Source organism: Alosa pseudoharengus, unplaced genomic scaffold, assembly GCF_046254945.1.
Source record: "Alosa pseudoharengus isolate Yale_2024_CS ecotype anadromous, Long Island Sound unplaced genomic scaffold, YU_APseudo_1.1 YU_APseudo_1.1_scf_14, whole genome shotgun sequence".
NCBI classification, from domain to species: domain Eukaryota; kingdom Metazoa; phylum Chordata; class Actinopteri; order Clupeiformes; family Clupeidae; genus Alosa; species Alosa pseudoharengus.
In genome coordinates this window covers 27,930,160-27,956,035 of record NW_027468609.1, presented here as the reverse complement: position 1 = coordinate 27,956,035, position 25,876 = coordinate 27,930,160, and the positions used below count along the sequence as shown (strand labels likewise).

Below are 25,876 nucleotides of genomic sequence, written 5' to 3'. Positions count from 1 at the left end.
TCCCTCTCTCTCTCTCTCTCTCCCACCCTCTCCCTCTCTCTCCCACCCTCTCTCTCCTTCTCTCTACCTTTCCGTCCCACACTCTCTCTCTCTCCCTCTCTTCCCCACCCTCTCCCTCTCACACTCTGTCTCTCTCTCTCCCACCCTCTCTCTCACCCTCTCTCTCTCTCCTTCTCTCTGCCTCTCTCTCCCAGCGTAGACCAGTCACGCAGCCGCGGCCGCAGCACAGTGCGGAGACTGCAGCAGCTCTCTCTCCCTCTGCTCCACATTCGTTCTAATCTAGCTCTGTTGGCATTTCAAACCTTCATTTGCTTGCAAGGTTAAGACAAATATTCCACAAAGAGCAATACAATCACCGCTGAGCACAACACAGCACTCTGCAGCAGCGTGAGCATTTGGTCATCACTGCATGATGTCAACACCTGAATATCATTTCCATCGAAAGAATAAAGACTACCTGATTGAAAGCAAGTACAATTTCACTAATAGCACCAACACCTGCCCCCCCCCTTTCTGCAGATTCCGTTTTATTCCATGTTCAGTGTGCTACACACCACGCCTCAGCTGTGTCATTGTGGCAGCATATTCTATAGCCGTTCTGCCTCCCATGTATACATTGTATTATAGCTAAGGATAAAAAATATATATACATCAGAAAACTGTCTCCACAGACATCACATTCAATGGGAATGGGAGCAAGAGAGAGTGGGAGAGAAACACAGAGAAAGACACAGCAAGGCACATTTCACCTCAGCACTGGTAAAGCGATGCCATCCCTTTGCACACTTACTATTCTAACAGCATCATGTGTCTCTAGAAGCGTGTGCCTCTCCTTTTTTCCTCTCTCTCTCGCCACCTCTTTATTTTGCTGTAATGTCGCCCCCTGCTGACCAGTCGCACACATTATTTCTGTAACACAAGCAGTGGAGAACTACTATTACTATCACATTCAAACCCACCTTTGCAATGCTCGGTTAGAAGGCTTTTACATGTAAGGGTCAAATGTAGCACAAGAGTATGTTTATGTGAAGGACTGAAGGTGTCAGCAGATGCATACGGTCATTATTCATCACATCTGTCTGACGTGCTCGCAAATCCCCCCAGTGAGCCTCACCGAGGAGCAGCCACTGCAACAGCGCGTGAGTGACGCTAGAATAAGAAATGCACTGACATCATGCAGAGGATCTCAAGCTACCTCTCGCCCTTTTTTTTCTCAACCATGTGACCACACACGACATTCATCATAATTCTCGGCTATCATAGTTCCGTAAATAACACATGAAACTGGCTTCAGTCTATTTTAATCAATCATTTTCACTAAAAATGGCTCAAGGCATGTCTTTGAACCTGTGTGTACTCTCCTTCCAAACCTGATAAGAGGAATGGTTTTGTTCTTGAGAACCTGCCCCTGCACTATTTTTGAACTATCACCAGTGCTAAAAGTGAGGATTAGGTCAACTCAAGGCAAAACTGTGAACAGACTAATGTCAGGAACAATGACCATGACAAACTCTTGAACGAATTACCAACACTGAATGCATTTTACTGTGCACTATTTCAAGGTTAAATGAGCAAAAGAAAGGTCATCATTAACTAATGCTGGTCATGCTTGAGTATGAAGAAAAACTTAAAGCATCCTGCAGATCCAAGACAAATGACAGAAACTGAAAATATCTAGTTTTTAACATACATCTTCCTACAAAATGCATTTTTACTACAGGTGAAAATACAGGTGAACTACTGTAGGTGTTAAATGATAATAAATGTATACAAAGAATTAATGGGATTATGAATCATGGGAAATAAGTGTACTAGGTTTATGTCATCCACATTTGTGAGGTCCTTTTATATAGCATATTACATGAGGGAGATGTGCTGTGTGTGAACAAACACACAACTCAACTCAGCAAACATCGGCAACAGCAAAAACTCTTGTCTTGATCGTGTCTCTATGCCCTCACAAATGTCTGCTCATAACACTTGGCATTTGAGAAATTTAGCCTTAGCTAGTCTACATTTCCCCCACAGGACAGCAAAATTTAAAATGAGATCTCACCTGTTTATTTGAATGGACCCTTAAGAGTAATAAGGTAAGCTAAGAATAGATTGAGAACAAAAACGGAGTACTTTGAAATCAGGTTGAACTTAAATTGGACTTGATAGCCTACAAGATGAGGACTTATCAGACTCTCTAGTTCAAGCCCAAGTCCACTTTCAGTTCAATTTAACATTTCATTTAGGGCAGTCATGGCCTACTGGTTAGGGCTTCGGACTTGTAACAGGAGAGTTGCCGGTTCAATCCCCGACCAGTAGGAACTGCTGGCTGAAGTGCCCTTGAGCAAGGCACCTAACCCCCTCACTGCTCCCCGAGCACGGCTGTAGCAGGCAGCTCACTGCGTCGGGATTAGTGTGTGCTTCACCTCACTGTGTGCTGAGTGTGTTTCATTAATTCACAGATTGGGATAAATGCAGAGACCAAATTTCCCTCATGGGATCAAAAGAGTATACTTACTTATACTTTCAAAATACCCTAATTTCCTTCTTAATCTAGCCTATTCTCCCCTGTTCTACTAAGGAAGATCTTTCAGAATCACGGTGTCGTGAGAATTTCTAGAATCAGATCAATTGGTCTAAAATTATGCAAGGTTCCCATCTAGTGGCCTTTCATAAGAATACACTGTTGCGTTTGTACGGTGGCAGCCATGGCCTTCAGAGAAATCAAGCACTTCTCAAAGCTACAGAATGAATGTGAGGTTTCGCGAAATGTCGTATAGTCCTATCTGAAATAATATATTAATGGTATTCAAGTGTGTCAGCTTTTAGGCCCTTGTCAAGTGCACATGTCAGCTTTTGAGAATACTTGCTAAATTGAGTGATTTGGTTGTTGGAAAGGAAAAATATAACCTCCAAAAGCATTTTAAATAATATTTCTGATGTATAGATATTATATCAGACCTAATTTTCTCACCTCTTTTTCTACATCTGCTGCTTCTTTAATACTGCCAGCTACCCAGGAGAAGACAAGAACAGGTCAATGCTGCTCACAGTAATGCATTCATTGAAAATGTCTTCAGTCTTTTTATTTTACAATTTTCTGCTCCTTTAAAGTTCTGTGATAGATGAGTACATACTGCTTTGATGATCAATGTCAGTTGGTTGATTTAGATTGTGCCGATGCACCAACAAAGGATGTCTCCATGAACACACTATTCCACTGACTATAGGCTACTCACCTTCTGGGAAGAAGTGAAGGTGTTCTGTTTCCTGTATGAGTGGCCAAAAAGAATAAAATTAATGACTTAAAATAAATCAAACCACAATAAGTTATGAGAAGATAGATAAAGAAGATAAGAGGAAGAGGGATGGTGTGTGGGGGTGTCTCCAACACGTCGCTCTCAAGCTACCAGTCGCTTGCCGCCCCCTTCTGAGCTTGCCAGAGGCTGAAGCAGTAGCCTACATTTAAACACAATTGTTGCTGCGAAGCATTCCAGCCTACGAATTCTATAAAAAATTAAATCATGCATAATTAAAAAAAAATAATTCAATTTAGGCTTTAGTAGACCTATTTGGCTATACGCAATGAGGTTTCCATTACAGCACAGCACACGTTCCATGAATGAATGAAAGCGGATGCCTTGTCTCGCAATAAGCGGATGGAAATCCCGACACTCTTTCAACTACATAAAACTTAATAGTGAACCATCAAATGCCCCACAGATTTCAGTGGCCATCAGTCCCAACATTTAGCAATATAATCAAACAGTGCAAACGTAAATTAAATCCCAAACCAAACCGAACATCTTCTGCCTTTAATAGCTGCTCCAAACGAAACGCATGTCTCACAATAAAACGCACCATGTAAGAAATAAAGGCCTGCCTCGAATACAACCCTGTCCCAAATAAAGGTGCTGTGCTTTGCGCAGCCTACCCCAGCCATAATTTGAGGATTTATGATAGTCTGTCTCTTAAACATTCCTCACCCGTTATCCAGACATGAATGAAAGCATTTGAAAACAAAACTCACAGCCATAGGTTATTTTGAGAATGATTTCTCTTCTGCATTTTCCTAACGCATGGCCTAAGGCATGACGAGGCATTGTAATAATGTTTACAGAGATACACTGTAAGGTTGGCTGCAAAGATTAATATGCAGACTGTTACGATTGACTGTGAGAGAAAGTGGAATAGAACATTATGTCCAATATTTCAATATATGGTTTAATGTTCTGCATTTCTCATTAGTAGGTCACTTTGATACTAAAAGTATGATTCTATGTAATGACTGTATGATATCTGTACTGTCCCTGTGTATATCTGTGTGTGACTGTATTTAGAGATAAGCAGGAATATTATGACTTTGCAGTGTTTCACTGTTCTGCATGGCTGCGTCAGTAGCTATCTGCTCCAGATTGCCAGGCTGCCACTAATCAGGGTCTGATTCAGTGTAGTACATGTGAGATGGGATGACCAACGCCATCTCCTGTCAGCCTGGAAGGATACTTAAACCCTAACTATTTCCTTGTCTAGTTAGAGCAGCTGATGGATCTTTAGGTGAAGTCATGCTGTCTCTCCCTTGATGTGCATCATTGTAAATAAACTCTGTTCCTGATTTTTCATACTATTGGTCTGACTTGGTCTCTATTAAATCTATGGTATCAAAATTACCATCAACTGACACACACGCACATTATCGAAATCATACGCTGGACACTTTAGGCTATAGTCTTGAGTCTACATGGGTTTAGTTAATGTTTGGGCTATATAATAAAACCACACTTTAAGTGATTGGTGTAAACCGGGACATTTTAGTGTCCCGACAAGCTTTGGTCGGGACTCGCACGCAACTCAAAATCTGGACTGTCCCGGTTAAACCAGGATGTCTGGTCACATTCTGTGTGAGTTGAATAACTTGATTTTCAGATTAAATGTCTATACTGGTTAAGAAAGAACAGTCTCTAAAATAAGGGTAGCTTCCTTAGTATGCGTCATTGAAAGTTCACACGGTCTTTTAAAACACACATCTTTTTCTCTCTCTCATTCTCGGAGGTAGTCTCCCAATTTGCTCTGCTGCCAGCTTGTGCCTCCACATCGCCCAAAATGCTTGATTACATTGCATTGCATTGTCCACATTTCTAGCTACATTATCATGTACCAGCATTTTTGTTCAGTGAATCTTTTGTAAATTGCTTTACAATTACCGTCGGGCCCTTCACTCCTGGTCCATCTTCAACATTCCCGGTAGAATTCTCAATCTTTTTGGTCTCTATGTGTCCAGTTACATAGTCTCTTGTGTCTGTTCTTGGTCTTGGATTTTGTGAAATAAATTTCTAAATGCGATTTATAGTCCGGTGCAACTTATATATAGGTTTTTCCTCTTCATGACCCATTTTTTGACTGATGCGACTTATACTCTGGAGCGACTTATTGTCCGGAAAAGAAAATACGGTAAATAAATGTGGAAAAAGATAAAAACGTACTAAAATCGAATACCACCACCGTAATATTCTCACTATATATTGTGGTATTATCCAGAGTGTAACCAATGAGATGTGTGTATTTGTTTTGTAGCCAGCATTATGTTCCAGTAGCTTATCTCCTTTCACAGCCATATGCAGTGTCCTTGGCTGAACTTCATCAAAAGGTCAAAAGGTCCTTTTTTAAGTTTGCAGAAACAAAGCTAACTTTTTACTGTAACTTAAGCCCTCAACTCTAACACTGTATTCAAAGTACAGTAGCAAAGGCATACACAATGTTACTGTGTGTGCCTGCATGTTTGCACCTTTTATTGTTGGATGGATTTTCACCTTTAAAACCTTCACCTCTTGATTATCCCTGTTTCATTCCACTTGCATAAAACCACGCAAGCACAATTTCGTTGCTTCATCTCTGGCATGGAAAATAAGTTTGTCTTGTCAAGTTTAAAATAGCCTACAGAATAGCCTAAATGATTCATGTGGGCGGCCAGAAGGAAGCTCTACTGTGACCTCCACAAACGCCAAATGTAGCTTCTGTAAAAGCTACTGCACTATAACCGCGAGATACAGCGCTTTACGATGACGGCAATGAGTTAACAGAAGACGCAATCTACAGTAGGCTAGCCTATCTGAATATCTGCAATCTAGCAATCTATCTGAAATAACCAATAACACCTATTTGAAGTAGGCCTAATATTCATGTCACATATTGTGTGTTAGTGTAGGCTACATAGCTTAAACTGTAGGCTATGTTTAAACTGTATTTCGAGTTTAATGTCGGCATGACACGTCGAGATTAAAGTATATATATATGATATTTCAACTTTATTCTCGAAATGTCGAGTTTAATGTCGACATGGCGACTTTAAAGTCGACACGTCGAGATTAAAGTCGACATGACATTTCAACTTTATTCTCGAAATGTCGAGTTTAATGTCGACATGTCGACTTTAAAGTCAACATGTCGAGTTTAATCTCGCCATGGCAAAAATATTTTTTTTCTTCATGTGGCCCTAATACTCCGTCGTAAAAAACAGCTAAGCTATATGCTTCTGAAAATAGCTACGCTACCAAGCTACTGAGAAATGGGTTATGGGTTATGGAGACATGCTGCCACCCCAACATGCTTTTTGTCAGACATGCCGCTATTCCGACATGCTGCCAACACAGTCTACCAATCCTATTTTGATTTACAACTAGCCTACAATTGATAACCACACCGGCCCGCCACCTGATCGTCATTCATTATAGTAGCCTATATGCCTAGGGTCTCCGACACGTCGCTCGCCCTCAAAGCCCATCAGTTGTGTTTTACCTTGGTTGGTTGTGTCTGATGACGTTCTCATCAGCAAAGTTAAATCAGAACGTCACCACCAAAGTCAAAAAAGGGGTGCAATCTGTAGATGTGAACAGTTTATGACTTGGCCTGAAAAAAAGTTCTGTCAAAATATTTTTTCACTTTAATCCCTGGCTGTAGCCTAATTGCCTAGATTGGAAAAGTAAAATATTCTAGAGAGAAAGCTCCCGTAAATAGCGAAAAAGTATAGTAGGATAGTTCCCCAATAGCCTACTCAAAGTCATCGATAACAACACTGAGATTCGCATAAAACTCAATCTAATAGGCTACATCTCCATGACAGCTGATTCGATGACAGGGATTTGGGGGAGGTTTGTTTCAGGCTACGTTGTCCAAAATATGCCTACAGTGGATGGATGCTCAGAAGATCCAGAGAGGTACAGGCTGAGTCGACTCAGCTGTTTGTCGCTGAAAATTGTTGATTAAATTGTCATGGACGTATTTTTTACCAAGGAATTTATTTTGTTGGTTTTAATGCAAGGTAGGAATATTTTATTTGAACCTAAATGCACGTGTCAGTTCTTCTGATTTCATATGATGTCACATCGTAATGCGTTAGTTTTTAAAGGATGCAGCACAAAGTTGGTCCTAACCTGTAAATTGATATTTTGTCATATTCTCTCTTCCTTGCTATGTTCTAAAATGTAAAGCAGGGTAGTGAACTAGCTCAGCTAGAGAGTTGTCCTAATGACACTAATGACAGAATCATGAATCTGACTCCTACAGGTTCAGTATAGACAAATTCAAATTAAATAAAGAAAGAAAGAATTAATGAATTAATGAAATAAAACCGTTCTGTGCACATTACAGTCATAATACAACATACAATACAAAAGAAGACAACTAAAGAGTCTCAACATCTGAAATGTAACCAGGGAATGGCAACCCTGATGCTATCTCTGAATTCTAAACATTTTCAGCCAGAGTATACTACAGTAGCCTATGCATTTGTTAAATTTGAGGTTAGTGTGTGTATGGTATGATAACTTTGTTGAGGTCATTGCAAATCACACATCACCTCACCAAAAGGTTTGGATATGCAAATGCTCAGCATGTGTCTTCCTACACTTCTCCGTATACAGTATTGTATGTTATTTGTATGTGTTTTGTTAAGCTTCTGTGTTTGGCATGGTATCCCTGTGTTGACTGTGGTGCTGTTTCCCACATCCACAATGACTTATGGGGGAACTTACTGGTTAAGTGTATGAGTGACATGGTGTCATTGTGGTCAGGCAGAGGGGCTTATCTCACCCAAACCACACTTCATTCATGGCATCTGAACATAAGGCCTTTTGTGAACTTATTTCAAAACAAGATTTTGTTATATATTTATTGTTATTCAAAGAGTTAACTACAAAACACAAGACAAACGCTGTGCATAATTTTAACTTTGTACATTTTTATACACATTTACCTTTATGAAATCTCATGCCGTCGTACCTTTCTTCTGTCAGTTTAAGTATGCAAATATGCAGACTTGAACAACTTTTCATGTGACAGCGTCCTATAGGATCTGGAAACTGGTTCCTCATTAAGTTACAAATCTGTTGATAACAAAGATCGAAACAACATAATATTACTCTAAACTATAATAGTTCAAGCATATTACAAATTCATTATATTGATTGCAGTTATGAATTTGCAAAATAAAAAGATACCCACACACTGTTTCTATAAGCTCCCAGAGTGGTTTATTAACACAACGTTTCGACCAGAATTCTTCGTCAGGTATTGTCAGGTATGAAAAGATACCAAAAGAAGAGTTCAAGTTATGAATTTCCACTCTCCAGGGTGCTGAAACTTCTTGCCTCTTCTCTGGGAAAATATAAAAATATGAACATTATATATGGATTTCGCGATTTCTAATATTAAAGCCTTATGTTTCCAGGATCGAAAGATGTAGCCTTGAACTTAGGGCTCTTCTTTTTAATGTATAAATGTGTTTTACTGTAACCTTGTTTTTATGGCAGGTTCATTGATTCCTTGTTGCCAGAGTTTTAATGTAGGGACGTCAGGAGCCAAAGTGTTCTCTGGACCTGCGGTGGAGGAGTTTGGTTACACCGTTCAGCAGTTCACCAATCACCTGGGGAAATGGTATGGCCTCTGTGTGTATGCCCGTATGTACCATGTCTCTGTTTGTGTGTGTGTGTGTGTGTGTGTGTGTGTGTATGTGTGTGTGTGTTACTAAACAATTCTTAAGTAAAGCAAGGTAGTCCATTTGTGTGATGGACATTCAGGGTTTATTTGTCTAGCTTTTGGATGCTTTCCCCTAAGCATTGTGCTGGGGCTATTATACACAAGGAAGAGGCAGAGTTAAAAATAATTAAGCTCTTTTGAACTGGAGGAACCCTGCTGGGTGTGTATATCTATTCCTCAGGCCGACTGTGTGTTCCCTTTAGATGAGGTCAAATCACACACAGACACACACACACACACACACACACACACACACACACACACACACACACTTCATACAATTACCATTCAAGACTTCAATGTGTAATCTTTTTTCAATAACGCTGGCAAACACTAGTGATCTGTTGACCCTATTTTCAGTGTTTCACTTTAAAAACCAAGAGTGTAATAGCAATTGCGATTCTGATCCGGTGGACCTAGCTGATCCTTGATGTAGCATACCATCATGGAAACACAAAAGGGTTTTGGATGTTTGTTTTTTTCTTTCTCAGCAGGGTTCTGTGAGTAGGAAGCGAATACATTCACGTCCTAAAATCCCCAGGAACTCCCCCTCTTTCTTCCCAGGAAAACTGCATCATTAAACTAACGTCACAGTTCACTGTCTCAGTTAAATAAACCACATGCCCTTGTGCCAGAGAAACCTCTTTGAATTGGATGTCAAGGCTGACAGTGACATTGCCCACTACTTACTCACAAAATGCCGATCTCTTTAACTTCAAATATAAGGTATCCTAGAAACACTCAGGTTTAGAGGCAGGATGTAACACATTAATTAACATACATTAAATAAGATGTTGAGATATCAATTTTACATACATAATATGTTTGTTATTGGTACGGTCCTCTAGGCTGCTGGTGGGTTCTCCCTGGAGTGGAACCCCTGATAATAGGAAAGGGGACATTTACAAGTGTGAGATCGCAGGACCAGGATCCAACTGTGAGAGACTGAATCTCCAAAGTAAGATGACAGCTATATTTGTGAACATAAAATTTAAACAAATCCCACATAATGAAAAATACATTGCTTTTTTAATCTATGCTTAGTTGAAAGTACCATTAGTAGCACCAAATAAGTGTCTTTGTGTGTCTATACAAATCAAATGTATTATTATTTGATGAGCTGAACAAAGTGCATAACTCGTCTTTCCCATTTCAGATTCAGTCACCATTCCCGGTGTGGAAAACATTAATGTCAACATGAGCTTGGGCTCAATTCTAACTCAGCCCACGAATGAGGCGTTCATGGTAATGTCCACTACCACAAACATCCTAGATCATCCCATTCTTCTAGTTTCCTAAAACACTAATCCAAACTAACAGTAAGCTGTGTGTGGATCACCCTCAGACGTGTGGGCCACTTTGGGCCCAGAGGTGTGGGAGTCACTACTTCTACCCTGGAGTCTGCGCTGAAGTCAGCGCCCATTTCAGTCCATTTCAAGCATTCTCTCCAGCCCATCTGAGTAAGAGCTTTATATTGTTCCTGGGGCACAAAGCACAATGGCAAAAAAGGATGTTTATTGTCCTGCATTTGTATTATGGTCCCTTGCTTCATTCTTCCCTGAATAATTTGTACTTTTAACAAACATTAATTAGCAATGAACTCCTATGAACTATCATTCATTTCTGTCATACGTACTTGTTTTATTATAACTTACTATAACAAAATTACTTTTATGGACAAAACTCTGGTATTGTAATACAGATCATTTTCATTTTCAGATCATTTTCAACAGTAGACGTTGGCTACTAGTCTACAAGACTAATATAGGCTACTAGTTTGAAGTCTGATGTAATGGTCATTGTGACATTTTTGTCCATTAATTAACAGACTGTGGGCCAGTGGACATAATGGTTGTATTGGATGGGTCAGACAGCATATACCCATGGCCATCAGTTGTTGCATTCCTCAAGAAACTACTAGAGAATCTGGAAATTGGACCTGATAAAACTCAGGTATGTTTTTACAGTAATCAAATTATTTTTTAAATGATAATGTAAAGATTCAAAATATCACATTGCCGTTTGATGTGTTTAGGTCAGTGTCATGCAGTATGCTGTTGACACATCTTTTGAGTTTCGGTTCAACTCTTATGGAACTAAAGAGTCCATGCTTGCTGCAGTGTCTAACATGCCCCAGAAACGTGGGGACCAGACCAATACATTTTCAGCCATTCAATTTGCCAGGTAGTCCTTTACTATTACTTGTCATTTTAACTTCTATGTAGTATATATCATTTTAACTTATATTTGATAATGTAGTATTATATTCTATGTTCTCTCTCATTATTTTCCTCATTTTCACTGTGGAGAGAATGTGTGTGTGTGTGTGTGTGTGTGTGTGTGTGTGTGTGTGTGTGTGTGTGTGTGTGTGTGTGTGTGTGCATATCTGTATATATATGTGTGTGTGTGTGTGTGTGTGTGTGTGTGTATCAGTGAGAATGCTTTCCTCCCACAGTATGGAGGACGTCCAGGAGCCACTAAAGTGATGGTGGTGGTGTCTGACGGGGAGTCTAATGATAAACTCATGCGAGACCAAGCGATAGCAGCATGTGAACAAGAGGACATCACCCGCTTTAGTATCGCTGTGAGTCTGTCATTTGAACTTAATGGAAAGTCTGTTTAGAGTCTGTGTAACCCATGTGACTGTGCCTTTAAAGGTCCTCGGCTACTACAACAGGAACAATATAGACTCCAAAATTCTAATCACGGAGATGGAGTCCATAGCCAGCACTCCGACGGAGCGCCACTACTTCCATGTGGCGGCAGAGGAAGCTCTCCTGGAGATCGCAGGAACTCTGGGAGATCGCATTTTCAATATAGAGGGTAGGCTATGTGTTCATTATACAGGTCTGGTTCTGCTGTTATAGGCCTCTTAAGGTTTGGTTGTGTGTGAGTTGGCACTAAAGTTCACTTATTGATTTGGTGTGAAATGTGTCTTGTGTCTTTTCACTGCAGGAGTTGGGAAAGGTGAAGACTTCCAGATGGAGTTTGCCCAAGTTGGTTTTAGCGCTCATCAAACCAGCAAAGAGGTGTCAATGTGTCACTTCTCCCATTTCTCACGTCTCCCTTCTACTCTTAACCTCTCAGCCACCTTGATGTATTAGTGCTGTAACTGATAGTTAAAATGAAACCAAACACCCAGAAGCGCTCAAGCACTTGATCACAGCTACACTTTATCTGCCCCTCAATTGGAGAACAAGTGCAACCTGGAGCTAGATGAGTCATACATATAACATATATACTTATATGTATATACATATAAGTATATACATATAACAAAACTCCACTGTACAATAGAGACAGTAGAAGATAAGAAAAACTAAAAAACAAAAAAAATAAATACTAATATACTATATAAATAAAATAAAAAAAATCCACAGTGTGCTTAAGGATGATCAAGCATGAGTCGCTTGCAGTGACAGGGATTGGGCCTGTAATACTGTGTGCATGGTAAAGTGCTCAAAAGAGTGAGTGTCATGGCGAAGGTGCAAAAAGTAGTCCAACAGTAGTCCAACAGTGCAAGAATAAGGTCTAGAGACCAGCATAAATAAATATGGACAGATAAGAGAGTAATGTATAATGTAGACAAGGTAATATAAATACTATATCAGTGCAAGAATAGGTTGAGGTAAAGGGTTACAGCCATTCAGTATTGTAGCAGAAGCCATTGGTCATATGTGCTAATATAGCATGAAAAACAGTGTAGCAGTAAAACAGTAGTAAAACATTAGGCTGTGGACAGTAGTAAAACAGTAGTGGACAGTCAGTACTCAAACATGGAGAGGGTGGAGAGGCAGACAGACTATGCAGAGAAGTCTATCTCTCCTCTTCCCTTTAGTGAAGCATTGAACAGTTCAAATGCCCTGGGGACAAATTACTTCCTCAGCCTGTCAGTTGTGCATGGCAGTAAGCGAAGTCTCCAGCTGATCAAGCTCTTTTGCTTTATGATAGTATGATGTTATCTAACAATATATATTTTTGGGGATTAATCCATTAGCTGTTATACAATCAGTTGCATAGAATGTCTATTTTATGTATTATGTGAAATTTCAGTATTGAAAACATATTCTTTTTATCCATCTCAATGTTCTTGTCAACTTTGTTATCTGTTATAAAACCACATCATAAAAGCCACAATGAGTTATTATGAAGCATGACATCTGCACTGAGAGATGACACTTCCTCTGGTAGAATATTTCAGATAGGCACTGAGGAATGTAATACTCTCCTTAATTTGCACAAACTGTTGAAGATATTGGAGTGAATCTCTCGCTGATTAAAAAAATTGTAATATGATCAAAATCTATGACATTCTGCTTTCATACATGCCATATGGTAACTAGTTTGAGGCTAGTATGTGGAGTTACGCCACAAAATGATGGGAAGTGTCAACTCTGTTATCGTCTATGCTGTTATCGTGGATGCTTGGATTACATAGGTACAAGATAACAGAGTTAACAGAGTTGAGCTGTTTTCTACACATGAAGTGTACCCCGAATTATAGAATGAACCAGATATGTTAAATTATATTGAAATTATCTGTGAATCATGTTATGCGTATTTCTGCATTTCTGCATATGCATATGTTATGTTTTATTTCTGTGTTTATTGTTGTGGCTGCTGTAGGGAGTGGTGATGTTGGGAGCAGTAGGAGCATATGGTTGGAGTGGAACAGTTGTTCATCAAAAGGGTCAGACATCTGATGTTTTACCTGAGAAAGCTTTTGAGAGCATCCTGGAGAACAAGAACCACAGTTCCTACATTGGTTAGTAGTCTTGTCAAATGTATCAATTCTCATCATCTACAAACCAGATTGGCTGTCGGAGATTTTAATTGTCTGGTTTAAGTCACTGCTAAGACCAGTACTTTGTTTGTTCCCTCAGGCTATTCTGTGACATCGCTGAGGCACGGCAGCACTGAGTACTTTGTGGCTGGAGCCCCACGGGCGAACCACTCTGGCCTGGTCGTGGTCTACACACTGGACAGCTCAGCACAGGCCGTCATCATAGACACCCAGAGAGGGACTCAGGTAATATCACTACTATTGTTGTTAAAACACTCCCTGTGTACAATGAATATTTGTTTCAGACACTGGATATAAACATATGTAGGACTATACATGATTTTTGATATATTTACAGTATTTTAAACTGACACGCTGGATTTGTGTAGTTTAGTATTTGGGCTATGGTTGAAGGGGAAGATTTAGGGGAATTTATTGCTATTCACAGTTCAAACCACAGAATGGTCTGTAAGGGACTTCTTCAGTGTTCACGTTACCCATTTGAAAAGGTTCTGGGTTGTATGGTTTGGGTAACTGTAGTTGGCTGTTTGTGTACTGATATCAGGAAGAGCCTAGTCTGATGCGCACTGTTGCACAAGAATATTGGTCTCAAAGTAACAGAGCATAACCTTTCAAATGTGAGGTGTAATGTTGATGTGGGGTAAATAGAAGCAGGAACTATTCAGGGTTGGGATTGTGGATTGGTATCTATGGCAAGGAGGGTTTGGAGGGATTGCTACAGAGAGGTTAATGGGAGGGTGTTAGGTGAGGGACATTAGTTTGGGGTTAAGGATAGGTTTGTGGGAGGGTATTATACATTAAAGGCATCTGTTTGGGGCAAAGTAAGGTTTAGGAATAAGTTTAAGGCAATAAGTTTGAGGTGAAGGTTAGGCTTAGAGATAGGGTTGGAAGATTAGGGTTAGGATACAGTTATTTTGGGTTGATAGATAGGGTTGAGAAACCACCTTCAGAAATTGCACTATGCTTAAAAACTGATATACAGGTCACAGACTGAATACCAGTGGTGGCGTGTTCTTTTGTAGGTGGGCTCCTACTTTGGCAGTGTGCTGTGTCCTCTGGATGTGGACAAAGATGGCGTGACGGACGTGCTGCTGGTGGGAGCGCCCATGTTTATGAGTGAGGACAAGAAGGAGACGGGGAAGGTCTATGTGTTCTCCATCACCAACGTGAGTAAGAGGCCTGCTACAATCGAAATATAGAACACTGTGTTTTTAAGAAGCTACTGTTAAAGAAAAGCAATAGTTATGCACTGTCAGGCACTTGGTCAATTTATAGATTTCTATATTGCTACTGAATTGTAAATGAGATTGATGAAATATTTGCAAGGACTATTTTAATCATACCTGCATCCAAATCATTGCAGGGGATTCTGGGTGACCAGGGCTTCCTGGTGGGTCCTTCAGCTGTGGAGAACGCCCGATTTGGGATGGCCATCTCTGCCGTGCCTGACCTCAACCTGGATGGATTCAGTGACATTGTGGTGGGAGCACCTCTGGAGAACAACAGCCATGGAGTCATTTACATTTACTTTGGAGACAAGACCACTGTCCGACTGCAACACTCACAGGTTGGCATACCATGTTATGTCAATTGTATCTCACACTAGTTATTTTGGTCATCAACCAAAACTCTTTGTCAATTACTGTATTTTTACTTACATAGTGCACTTTATTGAAGGCCACACACCACAGGTGTAGGGATTTTTTTCAAACAGAGCAAAATCCTAACTAATCCTAACACAAATACTTTACAAGTAATGAATTCTTGAAATACCTCATCAATATGTACTGTAAGCTGCTCACTAGAATGAACAAACAGAATGCCCCAGCTCTAAGAGTTAATTTTGGTTATTAGAGAATTATGGGAGTGAAGGTGGACCCTGCACTGCAATACTTTGGACGCTCTCTAGATGGCAGTGGAGACCTGAATGGAGACACCATCCCAGACATCTCAGTGGGGGCTTATGGGAAGGTGGTGCAGCTCTGGTAAGTCTGACCAAATGCCTCTTTAAGAGATTCACTTGTTAGTGATTTACAAGGCTCTCTGTTCTGTTCTAAAAGTTATATCATAGCTCTGGCTCAAATCCATGTCTCAGATCTGGTCCATTATCTCTGAGCTTTAAAGATGGTGTATCGCTGTGAAATGCTTTTTCTCATGTCAAATGAATCCTACACCACTCTAGAGTGATGTGTGTGAAACAAGCGATGACAGATATTACACAACCCAAAATATCCAGAATGCCAGGACATTCCATGCTGATATGCCTGCTATTGTACGGATATGCCTTTCCTAGCGGTCAAAGAGCTAATTTGATTGACATGGGAACACTACAGTATGTGTGCCTTCACTGTCTGCCAACTGTAGCATCCGTCTTGTGTTAGTACCCATTAAACATTTTTAAAACAATCCCAAATAGATTACAAAGTGAGCAATAGCATTCTGTACGGAGTCTAGACAGTTAGAGAAGTAAGAGAAAAAACAATTCATCACACATTTGTTAAATGACTATGCCATACTGTTCCTAGCTTTACACTCATAACCATGACTGTGATTCAGATGACTGACAAAGCTCTATTTGTGTGGTGGTAGGTCTCGGGGAATAGTTGTGGTCACTGCTGAGGTCTCCAGTATACCAGAGAGAGTCAGCATCCTGAACAGAACCTGTTCTTTACGGGGGAGGATGGCATCCTGTTTCAAGGCTAAGGTGTGCTTCACTGCCCAGCTCAGGCCCACTGTACCTATGGGACCAGCAGGTAGGCCACCACTCTTACTCCTTGCACTGACCTGTAAGCAACACTCACCAGAGAGTAAAAACAGAAAACTGAGACAAACTTTGTCTTTGATATTAAATATTTTACATTTTTTCTTCTGTCTTTGATACCTTTATTGAATAATTCATAGAACTTTTCAAAACCTTTTAAACAACTAAAGTGAATATTTATAAATTACATATTGAATATATATAATTAATATTTAAAATATTCATATTTATAAATATTAAGAATAAGATTAATTATTTAATTGAATAATTAAATATTGAGTAAATATTTTCGAAGCCATAACCTACACAATCATCCTGGATGCGGACTTGCAGTCTTCCAGAGTCAGTTCCAGAGGCCAGTTCTGTAACTCAGAGCGCACTGTAAAGAAAGACATACATATCACCACGCAGCAACTGTGTGACGACCACATAGTTTATGTGCAGGTGAGTTAGTATTCTAAGAAATAATTATTAATGCTATGTTTCTGTGTTTTTATATGTTTTAATAGTGAGTAATAGAGAACCTCTTAAACAGATGAATGGACTAAACTCTGTCTCTGTCCTGCAGGATTCATCTGACTTGATGAATTTGTTTGCTTTACGATTAGACATTGCTCTCCAAGCATCAGATTCCAACCCAGTTTTAGATGTATTCAGTACAACAGCATGGGACTTCTTTGTGAGTGTCAACTTGAACACAGAACAATAGCAGTGATATCATTAAAATATCATTAAAATCATACAATGGTGACGATTGTTGAATAATATGTGTTTTATGATTATGCTAAAATAAGACTAATTTTCATGACTTTGATCAGAGATAAAATGATCTACAAAACACAATGGTATGTCTTCTATAACATGGATTAAGCCTAGTCCTACACAGGAATCTTAATTGACATTGAAGTTCTCTTTTAACTCGGACCAGGCTTAATCCTTGTCTGGGAAACTGTCCCTGATATGATTGCTTCTTGCTTTTTTCCAGATTCCATTTTCAAAAGACTGTGGCACAGATGATGTGTGTGTGAGTGACTTACAGTTGAGAGTGTGGAACAGTGGAGAGCAGTCAAGGTAGAAACCCGTGTGTTGTGCAGTATGTGTTTGATGTACGGTCTAGTGTATGGTGACACTAACCTGTGGAGATAATATCTGCCTACATGTTTCAGTTCCTCTCCCACGTTGGTCAGTCAGAAGAACAGACGACTGTCTTTCATGGTATCAGTCACCAATAAGAAGGAGAATGCGTACAATGCCAGAGTCTCTGCCACGTTTTCTAAGAACCTCTTCTATGCCTCAATCACACAGCCTGTATGTATCTTGTTATATAATGTGATGTCAGTTAGTACAGATATACTACTAGGTCTTCCACTTTATTTGTTGAATTATTATTGTTGTTGTTGTTGTCGTTATTATTGTTGTGTGTGTGATTTTAGAATAATGTCACTGAGGTGAAATGCACATCCACTGGAGAATTCCAAAACCTGTCCTGCCAGGTGGGCAGCCATGTTCTCATGAGAGATCAAACAGTGAGTCTAACATTAGGTGTTTGTGCGTGCCTGTATGTGTGTCTCTCTTACTTTCTGTGTGTGTGTGTGTGTATGTGTGTGTGAGAGAGAGTGTGAGTGTGTGTGTGTTTGTATTCTTTGGTCTAACTCCAACTGCTGTTATGAACAGGTGACTTTCGAGATGATTTTCGATTTTAATACTGATCAACTTCTGAGGAAGGCCCAAGTAACCTTTGAAGCCCAAAGGTACTCCGATTCTTCTATCTCCATTTCTACACTACAGTTACAAGCAGTCGCTTTAAATTAGTGTAGGTTGCTAATAGTATAATAGTGTGAAAACTAACTGAAGAACCAAGGGCCTTCTCATTGTTGTCCTGCCTTCTCATTGTTGTCCTGTCTAACCTGTTGCAGTGATAGTGAAGAGGAGAACCCCACAGATAATGTGGTTCATCATTCCATCCCTGTGCAGTATAACTCTGAGATCATTTTTACAAGGTACGATGACAACAGATACTCGTCAAACAGCACATTGAAGATTTTTGATGATCAGTCAATCATATTTTATTGAAGATAAGACAGGCTCGTCTCAGTCATTTTATGCTAAGTTAAGTTAAGTTAAGTTATACTTTATTGTCCTGTAGTAAATTTGTCCTCTGTATTTTACCCATCTGGAGGTAGTGTACACACATACGTACACACACAAACACACACAATTGGAGTAATGAGCTCACTACAAACACACACACACTAGGAGCACACACCCGGAACAGTGCAGCCCCTTGATCAGGCGACATTGGGGGGTTAGCTCAAGGGCACCTCATCCGTGGATGTGGGAGAGCACTGTTCAATCACTCCCCCCACCCACATTTTTCCTGCCAGCCAGGGATCAAACTAGCCACCCTTCAGTCACAAGTCTGATTCCCTGACCAGTAGGCCACAAATGCCCCTGTATTAAATTGTCAAAGAATGCAAGCTTCTAACTGGCCATTTTTCCTTCCTTTGTTCTCATCAGGGAAGCGGATATGTCTTTTTACGTGGTTGACAAAGCTTACCAAGTTAGGACTGAAATGACAAGTTATGAAGACGTTGGCCCAGAATTTAACTTTATGCTTAAGGTAAGGGTTTTACCATCAAGTTACAAATACAAACCGTTTTCTCAGTAATAAGGTTTTTGAGGAATACTAGTGAAATATTAGTAAACACAAAATGCTGTATGTCATGCTGATTTGCTCAATTTGTTTATGTTCTCTAAAAAGTGCCTAGGAAGCTGAATAATAATGTTGTTGTGGTGTTGCTTCCAAAAGGTTTCTACGGGGAACTTCCCAGTCAGTCTGGTCTATCTCACAATCTCTCTGCCAATCAAAACACTTCTGGGAAACCCTTTACTCTATCTAACTGGAGTGACAACAGCCCCCGTAAGTTATTCGACATACATATTAAGAGAATGTGCCACAGCTCATGCACCATGAATAACTTTTGGCCCTGTGAAAAATAATGTTTCTGGAAGTATGAATGTCCTTATACTGTGAAGTGCCTTTGTAAGTGCCTTTTAAGGGCGTGGTGGAACAGTGGTAACGTCACTGCCTGACAATCGGATGGCCTGGGTTTGAGCTTTGGATACAACCATCTGCTGATTACCAGTCAACTTTTACTTTTTTTTAAGTATATATTTTTTAGGCGTTTTGACTTTATTCAGATATGATAGTGAAGAAACTGACAGGAAGCAAGTGGGAGAGAGAGATGGGGTGGGATTAGACCCGGGCTGGACTCGTGGGCACGTGTCCCAGTGCCCTAACTTTTACTTTTAACTATGATAAGTATGAGTATAACATTAATATTTAACACACATTAGCCTAAGTAAGTAGTAACACAATATTGTGTTATTATGGGCCAGTTTCATGCACATGGAATAGTCCTAGACTAAAAGAGAACTCAAAGAGTATGAAGTCCTCTTGTGAAGTTATTTAGTCAAGGATTTTGCTTAATCCATCTATGATTGGGAAACAGGCGTGAGAGCCTGGAACCAGACAGCCCACACATCAAAACTGTAATGTTGGCATTTCCGTCTCTGTAATATGAATCATATTACTTGGCGCTTGAATGGTATAGTGTGTGTTTAAAATTATCATCTCTACAGTCAACAATTTATTTTTTCCCCTCTGTCATTTTTTCCATTTGTCATTTCCCTCAGTCTAGTAATGTAAGCTGTGATGTGAATGGGGTTCTCAAGACACTGAAGAAAGGCAGATACCTCCATTCACCCACCTTCACCAAAGAGTCCTTCAAGGGCATTGGTAGCCTGGTGTGTGTTTTTATATCTCTGTGTATGTGTGTGGGAGGAAATCAAGTGGATTATTTATTAGCAATCACACTGGCATCAGAGGAGTGAGCTTCAGTCCTATCCACTATAACAAATAAGTCCTTATGGACTGGTCTACCTACTACTCTGTATATTTGTTGAGTTGGAGATGATGCAGTGAAGAGTTTTTTCATGTGTGGGAACTGAAAAAACTATGTAATTGCTATGATATGACAAAATGATCACAAATATTAGTGAATCAAAATGTTTTGTTATGTATGACAAGGTATTTACCTCAAACATTGTTCTCCTTTTCCAGGACTGCAACACCTCACAATGCCAGACAGTGACATGTGTTCTCAAAGACACGGTCATAAAGAGCCACTATTCTGTAAACGTTACAACACGGATATGGAACAGCACCTTTGCTTTAGTATGTACTGTAAATCTTACACATAATTTAATCATTTAATGTCAATATTTTCAGCATTGGCAGCCTGTAGGCAGCCATTGGCAGAATGTGCTGGAATTATTTAACATTTCCATTATCATTTTTGAAATGGAATTTAAATCCAGTCATTTGTAAGAAGGAACTAGATGTGTCTTTGTTTCTAAACTTCCACAAGTGTACCAGTACAAACAGATACCTGTGTTATTCTGCTGCTTACAGGCATCTTTTCAGGCCTTGTCTCTGAGTGTGAGTGCTGATATTGAGACTGACATACCAGATCTACTGGTGATTACAGACAAACACTGCAAGGTACACCATCTCTGGCTAGGGTGACATACTCCTACAGGACTTATTTTACACATCTGAATGATATATCTTTTATACAACCTAGGGGGTATTTGTACAATAAATGTCTATGTAACTGTGGGGAAATCTTGTTTTATGGGTGAGCTGGAGCAACGAGACACTAACGGAGTCTAAAAGTTCTAAACAAGTCCAACAATTTGTCAAAGAGGGGCTAACAAATAGGCTGTGAAAAGTTCAGTTGTGAAAGTTCAGGAACGTTCAGTGGTGCTCTTGTCGAGCTGGGAGTAAGCTTTAGAAGGAAGGACCGCTGCTGACCGCTGTTTGGCAGTGTATAAATAACTTTTAGCCCTGTGAGACTATCAGAAAGGACTTTATACCATTATTAACTTACATGTATAAATATTACAATTTACTATTGATGTTACACTGCCATACTCTGAGAGTAATGAGTATATGTATTGTTTGTCAGTGGATCATCTGTGAAACACTGTATTGACCACTGCTAATTCTCTCCACTAAGGTGAAGGTGACCATCATCAAATCTGGAGGGAAAGGGGACATACCCTTCGTTATAATTGTCGGAAGTGTGCTTGGTGGTCTGCTTCTTTTGGTGATTGTAACATCAACACTGTGGACTGTAAGTGATTGCCTGGAAAAGGGAAGATGTCCCTCGAGTTTATGAACACTTATCCAAGCTCTCTCAAGAAGGGTAGTTAGTCTGTGGTCTGTGATGTTCCGGTGACAGACTTTGTTAATTAGGCCATGTCTTGCTTTTTCTGAAGCATCTTTGAATTTGTGTTGAATTAAGTTGGTCATTTAAGAACATTGTGGTATGAGTTATATGGTCTGTGTTTCACCAGCTTGGTTTCTTCAAGAGGAAGCACAAACAGCTGAGTATGACTGGTAAGAATGAGACCGACTGAAGCCCTCGCACAAGAACACACCAGGAGAACAAAGTCCTCCCCGTTGAAGAACTTGGGCTACTACAGAGCCCCCTTTAACCCATCTGAGCAGCCAACACAGTGCGGGCTTCTTTGAAAAGCAGTTGTGTGTTCTGGTCAGACAGGATGGGAGGCCTGCTGAGAGGAATGATTGTTCAACTAGAGGGTCTCCATAAGGAGTGGGTTAATATGTGACTAATGGCTCAGGAACTTAAGATGGGGGGAAAGGATATTCGCTAAAGTGGCATGAAAGTCTAGACAACTAGAGAAATCATTATGCAGGCATGGATTTCTCAGTCATTTTTAAAATACATTTTTATAATTTAAAACCAATATTTTATATGTTTAGCTAATCAAGCAAATGTGTACACTACATGTACGTGCATGCAACCTTTCACCTGATCCTATATTTTTTATGTGGCCCAAAGTTTTTAGGTTAATTATCCTGAAAACATTTACGACCTAGTAACAGGTTTTGCTGCATGCATGTGACTTCAACTGTGTTAAAATATTGATATATTTATTCAATTAAGGCACCACAGTCAGTGAACTTACAAAGAATATTGTCAATACATTGTAATTATTGTATTGTAATGATTGTAATTATTTGATTAATTTACTTTTTATGTACTTATTTAAATTAGTTTAATACCCATTGTTCTGAATGGAAATGCATAGATTATGACAGATTTGTCATGACACATTCTTAACACTATTCAATATAGTTCTGACATAATGTTACTGCATTAAAGCCAAATGTGTTGTATTTCATTAAAAAACAGGTAAAGGTGCGAACCAGTTCAGTATGTAATTCGAAATGCCATAATAAATGTGTCCCAGTGTGAATCTTGTGGGTTGCATATACATTCCTTATTTCTTCCCAGCAACTGACCACAAACACTCCTTGTTCTGTTTCCAGCTGGCCTCTTCAGTTTCATAGACCTCCTACGACAACAAAAAAATGATTCAATGTTTAACGTGTTTGCTAAAATTTTACAAGTGATTGAATAACAAGTTATGGGTTTCGAGGCTAGTAAAAACATGGATATGGACTCAACAATGAAAAATATGAAACTAAATACATTTGCCTCTTAAAGTAATACATGTAAAAAAGTATGATTGTTTGGACAACAATGACAAATATTAGGATGAATACATATCCACAAAGCTCCTAGCCTGGCGAACTAGCCAGCGTGTCTAGATTTCTAGGCTACAAAGCTCCCATAAAACAAATATTATGATATGTGTGGACAACATTTCACTATAATAAAATGAAAATAGTAGTAAAACAGCTATAAGCACATTTAGTGTGCTTGGTGACCCTATTCCAGAGTTGAAGGGTCAGACAAAGTCAGAGGTCTGGCATGTCTCTTGATTCCTGTATGAAATACTTTCTTTCTTTCACACAAGAAAAGACCAGAATCACAAGACCACTCTAAGTCACATGAGGCCAATTGGTTTTGCTTTCCTGCTTCAACAATTTGTATGGCATTTGGAAGCACCACTGGAAGGCGAATTCTATCCTTATCAATGCCACCTACACATGTGAACCTATTTGGAATATTCTCCTAAACATTAAGACATGTACAGCCAGTGACAGCAAGTTTAGAAACTCAGAGGTAGGGTCAGGGTTAATTTAGTATAATCAAACAAAACATTATTACGGTATATAGTAGATGCCAATGGCTAGCGGATTAACCTTTTTCCAAATGGGCACAGTCGCCTTGAGGGTGTCAATGCAGAACCTGACCGCCTCCAAAGAGTCAATTCTGTGAGGCGATGAAATCCCCACTATCACACTGGCCTCCGTCACAGGGACAACACTGCAAACAACGAATAACATCCCAAATTAGAAATGACTATTCACCAAAAATGCAATAAATGACACATATGCGGACAGAAAGAGACAGATCTGTCATGTCTGAAAAGAAGCTGACCCCAATCTGTGCTGGATACAGATGTGCCTTACTGTGGGCCACTTGGCTCTGATGCTGGTGCAAATCTTCTTAATCTCCGACTCAGCCATGGGGATGTAGGCTTCATACTCCAGCTGTATTACCGTCTTACCTTCAAAACTGTCTCTTGTAGTTCCTTTGGGGAAACAAAAAACAAATACAGGGTCCTCATTTAAATGCTGGTCTGAAGTCTGAAATCTAACTAAAGCTAGCTTAATAGACAAAGACAAAATCCATTTGCTAATTTCTTACCATTAGCAAAATACTACGCACAGATATCAGTGGGTCAGCTCAATACCCCCACACAATACACTTTGCTCAGTGAGTGACTGCACTTTGTAATTTCAGTTAGGTCCCACTGTGTATATATATGTGCGCTTGAGAGGAGTGGTGAATGTAGACTCGTTCCAAACTTGCCTCAATAGATTCAGCACAGTGAAACTGGTAAATGTGTGATGTGAACATTGAAAAGCATGTTGATCTCTCACCAATGAACATAGATATGGCTCCACAAGATGGACAGGTGACAGAGGTGGACACATCATCAGATGACAGTTTTTCATGTGTGAGTTTGATGAGGTCACGTGGACTGTCCACATCCTCAGACATCCCTGTAAATGTAGGACAATAAATTCACTTCACAGTTCTGGAGGAAGAGGACATGTTTTTGGTTGTTGGAGTAAGTAGACCTCAAGAGGAAACTTTGTAGAGGAATTGATCTGAAATTTTAAGTTAAAGTTGAATTGTAACGAGGCACAGTAGCACAGTAAATCTGTGTGTTTTGTTACTTAAAGAAGATACTTTTGGGTATGTCCAACATTTTGTAAATGTATATCAGATTACATCGGAAAGATTGAAATGTTGCACAATGGCATCCGGACCTGGGCTGGGTGATCAACCCCCGCTAAGTGGCGGGATGACTGCCACTTCGTCCCCGTCGTGTAAACTGACAGTCTGGTCACCCAAATCCACGTACTCTTGACGCACAGCCAGCACCACGTGCTCGCGCAATACGCACAGTCTGTCGTGAAAAAGAATAACAACAAAGGTAATTTACATGCATAAAATGTAAACACATCATAAGTACATATATTGTGCGCATTAACCTACTTTGGATGCCTCTTCTCTAGTTCTTGCCACAGCTGAATAGTGGTCAATTCAGACGGAAGTTTGACGGTCTCTGACTTGACCCCCGTTAGTTCAGCACCTTTGGCGAAGTAAAGCACTGACACCTAATCAGACAGAGGCGGGCAAAAACGGTGAGCATAAAATACACTACAATATATTGTATATACTACAATAAAGTCCTCACAAACAAACAAGTGCAACAAACTTACAGAGATACTGCTTTGTGACTGTAACTGTAAATTACTGATGACAACCAAATGCACTTCTTCTTAACCAGCCACGCATGGAAAGGTGCTGCATTTAGCCTTAAAACAATTAGAAAAAAGTTGTTGCCTACCTCGGAGATCATGAATGGAGCTTGGAGTACAGCACTACCAAACATGCGGCAGTTTCTGGTTCAGAGCATAGACAGTAAAACAGTCTGGTTCAGAGGGATAGATGGGCGTATGTGTATTTCCTCAAATCTACACTACTATTGGCTGTGCTAAAGATCATGTGAGGCTAAAACAGGAAGTGATCGGGACCTCGCCCACGTGACAGTGACCGACCAGCTTTCTTTTATGTCTATGGCTTCATCCCAAATAGATAATTGAAGAATGGTTAAGCAGAGAGAATAGCCTTTTATTAAATTCCCATTATCGCTGTTACTTCTGCGTTAGTGTTGGTTAGAGGTGGAAGGTAACAGAGTAGCCTACGAAC

The 25,876-nt window shown here is 39.8% G+C and overlaps 3 protein-coding genes across 3 annotated transcripts; 1 reads left to right on the top strand and 2 right to left on the bottom strand.

Moving 5' to 3' along the window:
- Positions 1-7,183: 7,183 nt before the first annotated feature.
- LOC143122629 (integrin alpha-2-like) lies at positions 7,184-18,992 on the top strand. The gene is made up of 24 exons (XM_076283408.1): positions 7,184-7,208; positions 8,802-8,925; positions 9,876-9,985; positions 10,184-10,272; positions 10,373-10,487; positions 10,856-10,980; positions 11,063-11,211; positions 11,461-11,611; positions 11,685-11,850; positions 11,983-12,056; positions 13,654-13,792; positions 13,911-14,056; positions 14,854-14,997; positions 15,195-15,398; positions 15,686-15,816; positions 16,421-16,584; positions 16,888-17,036; positions 17,161-17,271; positions 17,578-17,663; positions 17,759-17,900; positions 18,026-18,118; positions 18,267-18,343; positions 18,509-18,592; positions 18,977-18,992. The coding sequence occupies exons 1-24, from the start codon at positions 7,184-7,186 to the stop codon at positions 18,990-18,992; spliced, it is 2,814 nt and encodes a 937-aa protein (XP_076139523.1).
- Positions 18,993-22,593: 3,601 nt separating this feature from the next.
- LOC143123252 (molybdopterin synthase catalytic subunit) lies at positions 22,594-24,658 on the bottom strand. Its single transcript, XM_076284518.1, has 4 exons — positions 24,538-24,658; positions 24,032-24,185; positions 23,794-23,917; positions 22,594-23,039 (listed from the first exon to the last, which is right to left on the bottom strand). The coding sequence occupies exons 1-4, from the start codon at positions 24,656-24,658 to the stop codon at positions 22,965-22,967; spliced, it is 474 nt and encodes a 157-aa protein (XP_076140633.1). The 3' UTR covers positions 22,594-22,964.
- Positions 24,659-24,943: 285 nt separating this feature from the next.
- On the bottom strand, positions 24,944-25,602 carry mocs2 (molybdenum cofactor synthesis 2). The gene is made up of 3 exons (XM_076284519.1): positions 25,515-25,602; positions 25,160-25,281; positions 24,944-25,070 (listed from the first exon to the last, which is right to left on the bottom strand). The coding sequence occupies exons 1-3, from the start codon at positions 25,557-25,559 to the stop codon at positions 24,944-24,946; spliced, it is 294 nt and encodes a 97-aa protein (XP_076140634.1). The 5' UTR covers positions 25,560-25,602.
- Positions 25,603-25,876: the final 274 nt, after the last annotated feature.

Excerpts from the sequence above, each read along its gene's own strand:
- mocs2 (XM_076284519.1), bottom strand. The coding sequence starts at position 25,559 with ATGTTTGGTAGTGCTGTACTCCAAGCTCCATTCATGATCTCCGAG. Across the intron at positions 25,282-25,514 it reads CTCCATTCATGATCTCCGAG|GTGTCAGTGCTTTACTTCGC; the intron begins GTAGGCAACAAC and ends CTGTCTGATTAG. Across the intron at positions 25,071-25,159 it reads CTAGAGAAGAGGCATCCAAA|ACTGTGCGTATTGCGCGAGC; the intron begins GTAGGTTAATGC and ends TTTTCACGACAG.
- LOC143122629 (XM_076283408.1), top strand. The coding sequence starts at position 7,184 with ATGGATGCTCAGAAGATCCAGAGAG. Across the intron at positions 14,057-14,853 it reads ACACCCAGAGAGGGACTCAG|GTGGGCTCCTACTTTGGCAG; the intron begins GTAATATCACTA and ends GTTCTTTTGTAG. Across the intron at positions 17,901-18,025 it reads ATGCCTCAATCACACAGCCT|AATAATGTCACTGAGGTGAA; the intron begins GTATGTATCTTG and ends GTGTGATTTTAG.
- LOC143123252 (XM_076284518.1), bottom strand. The coding sequence starts at position 24,658 with ATGTCTGAGGATGTGGACAGTCCACGTGACCTCATCAAACTCACACAT. Across the intron at positions 24,186-24,537 it reads AGCCATATCTATGTTCATTG|GAACTACAAGAGACAGTTTT; the intron begins GTGAGAGATCAA and ends GTTTCCCCAAAG. Across the intron at positions 23,918-24,031 it reads TGTATCCAGCACAGATTGGG|TGTTGTCCCTGTGACGGAGG; the intron begins GTCAGCTTCTTT and ends CGTTGTTTGCAG.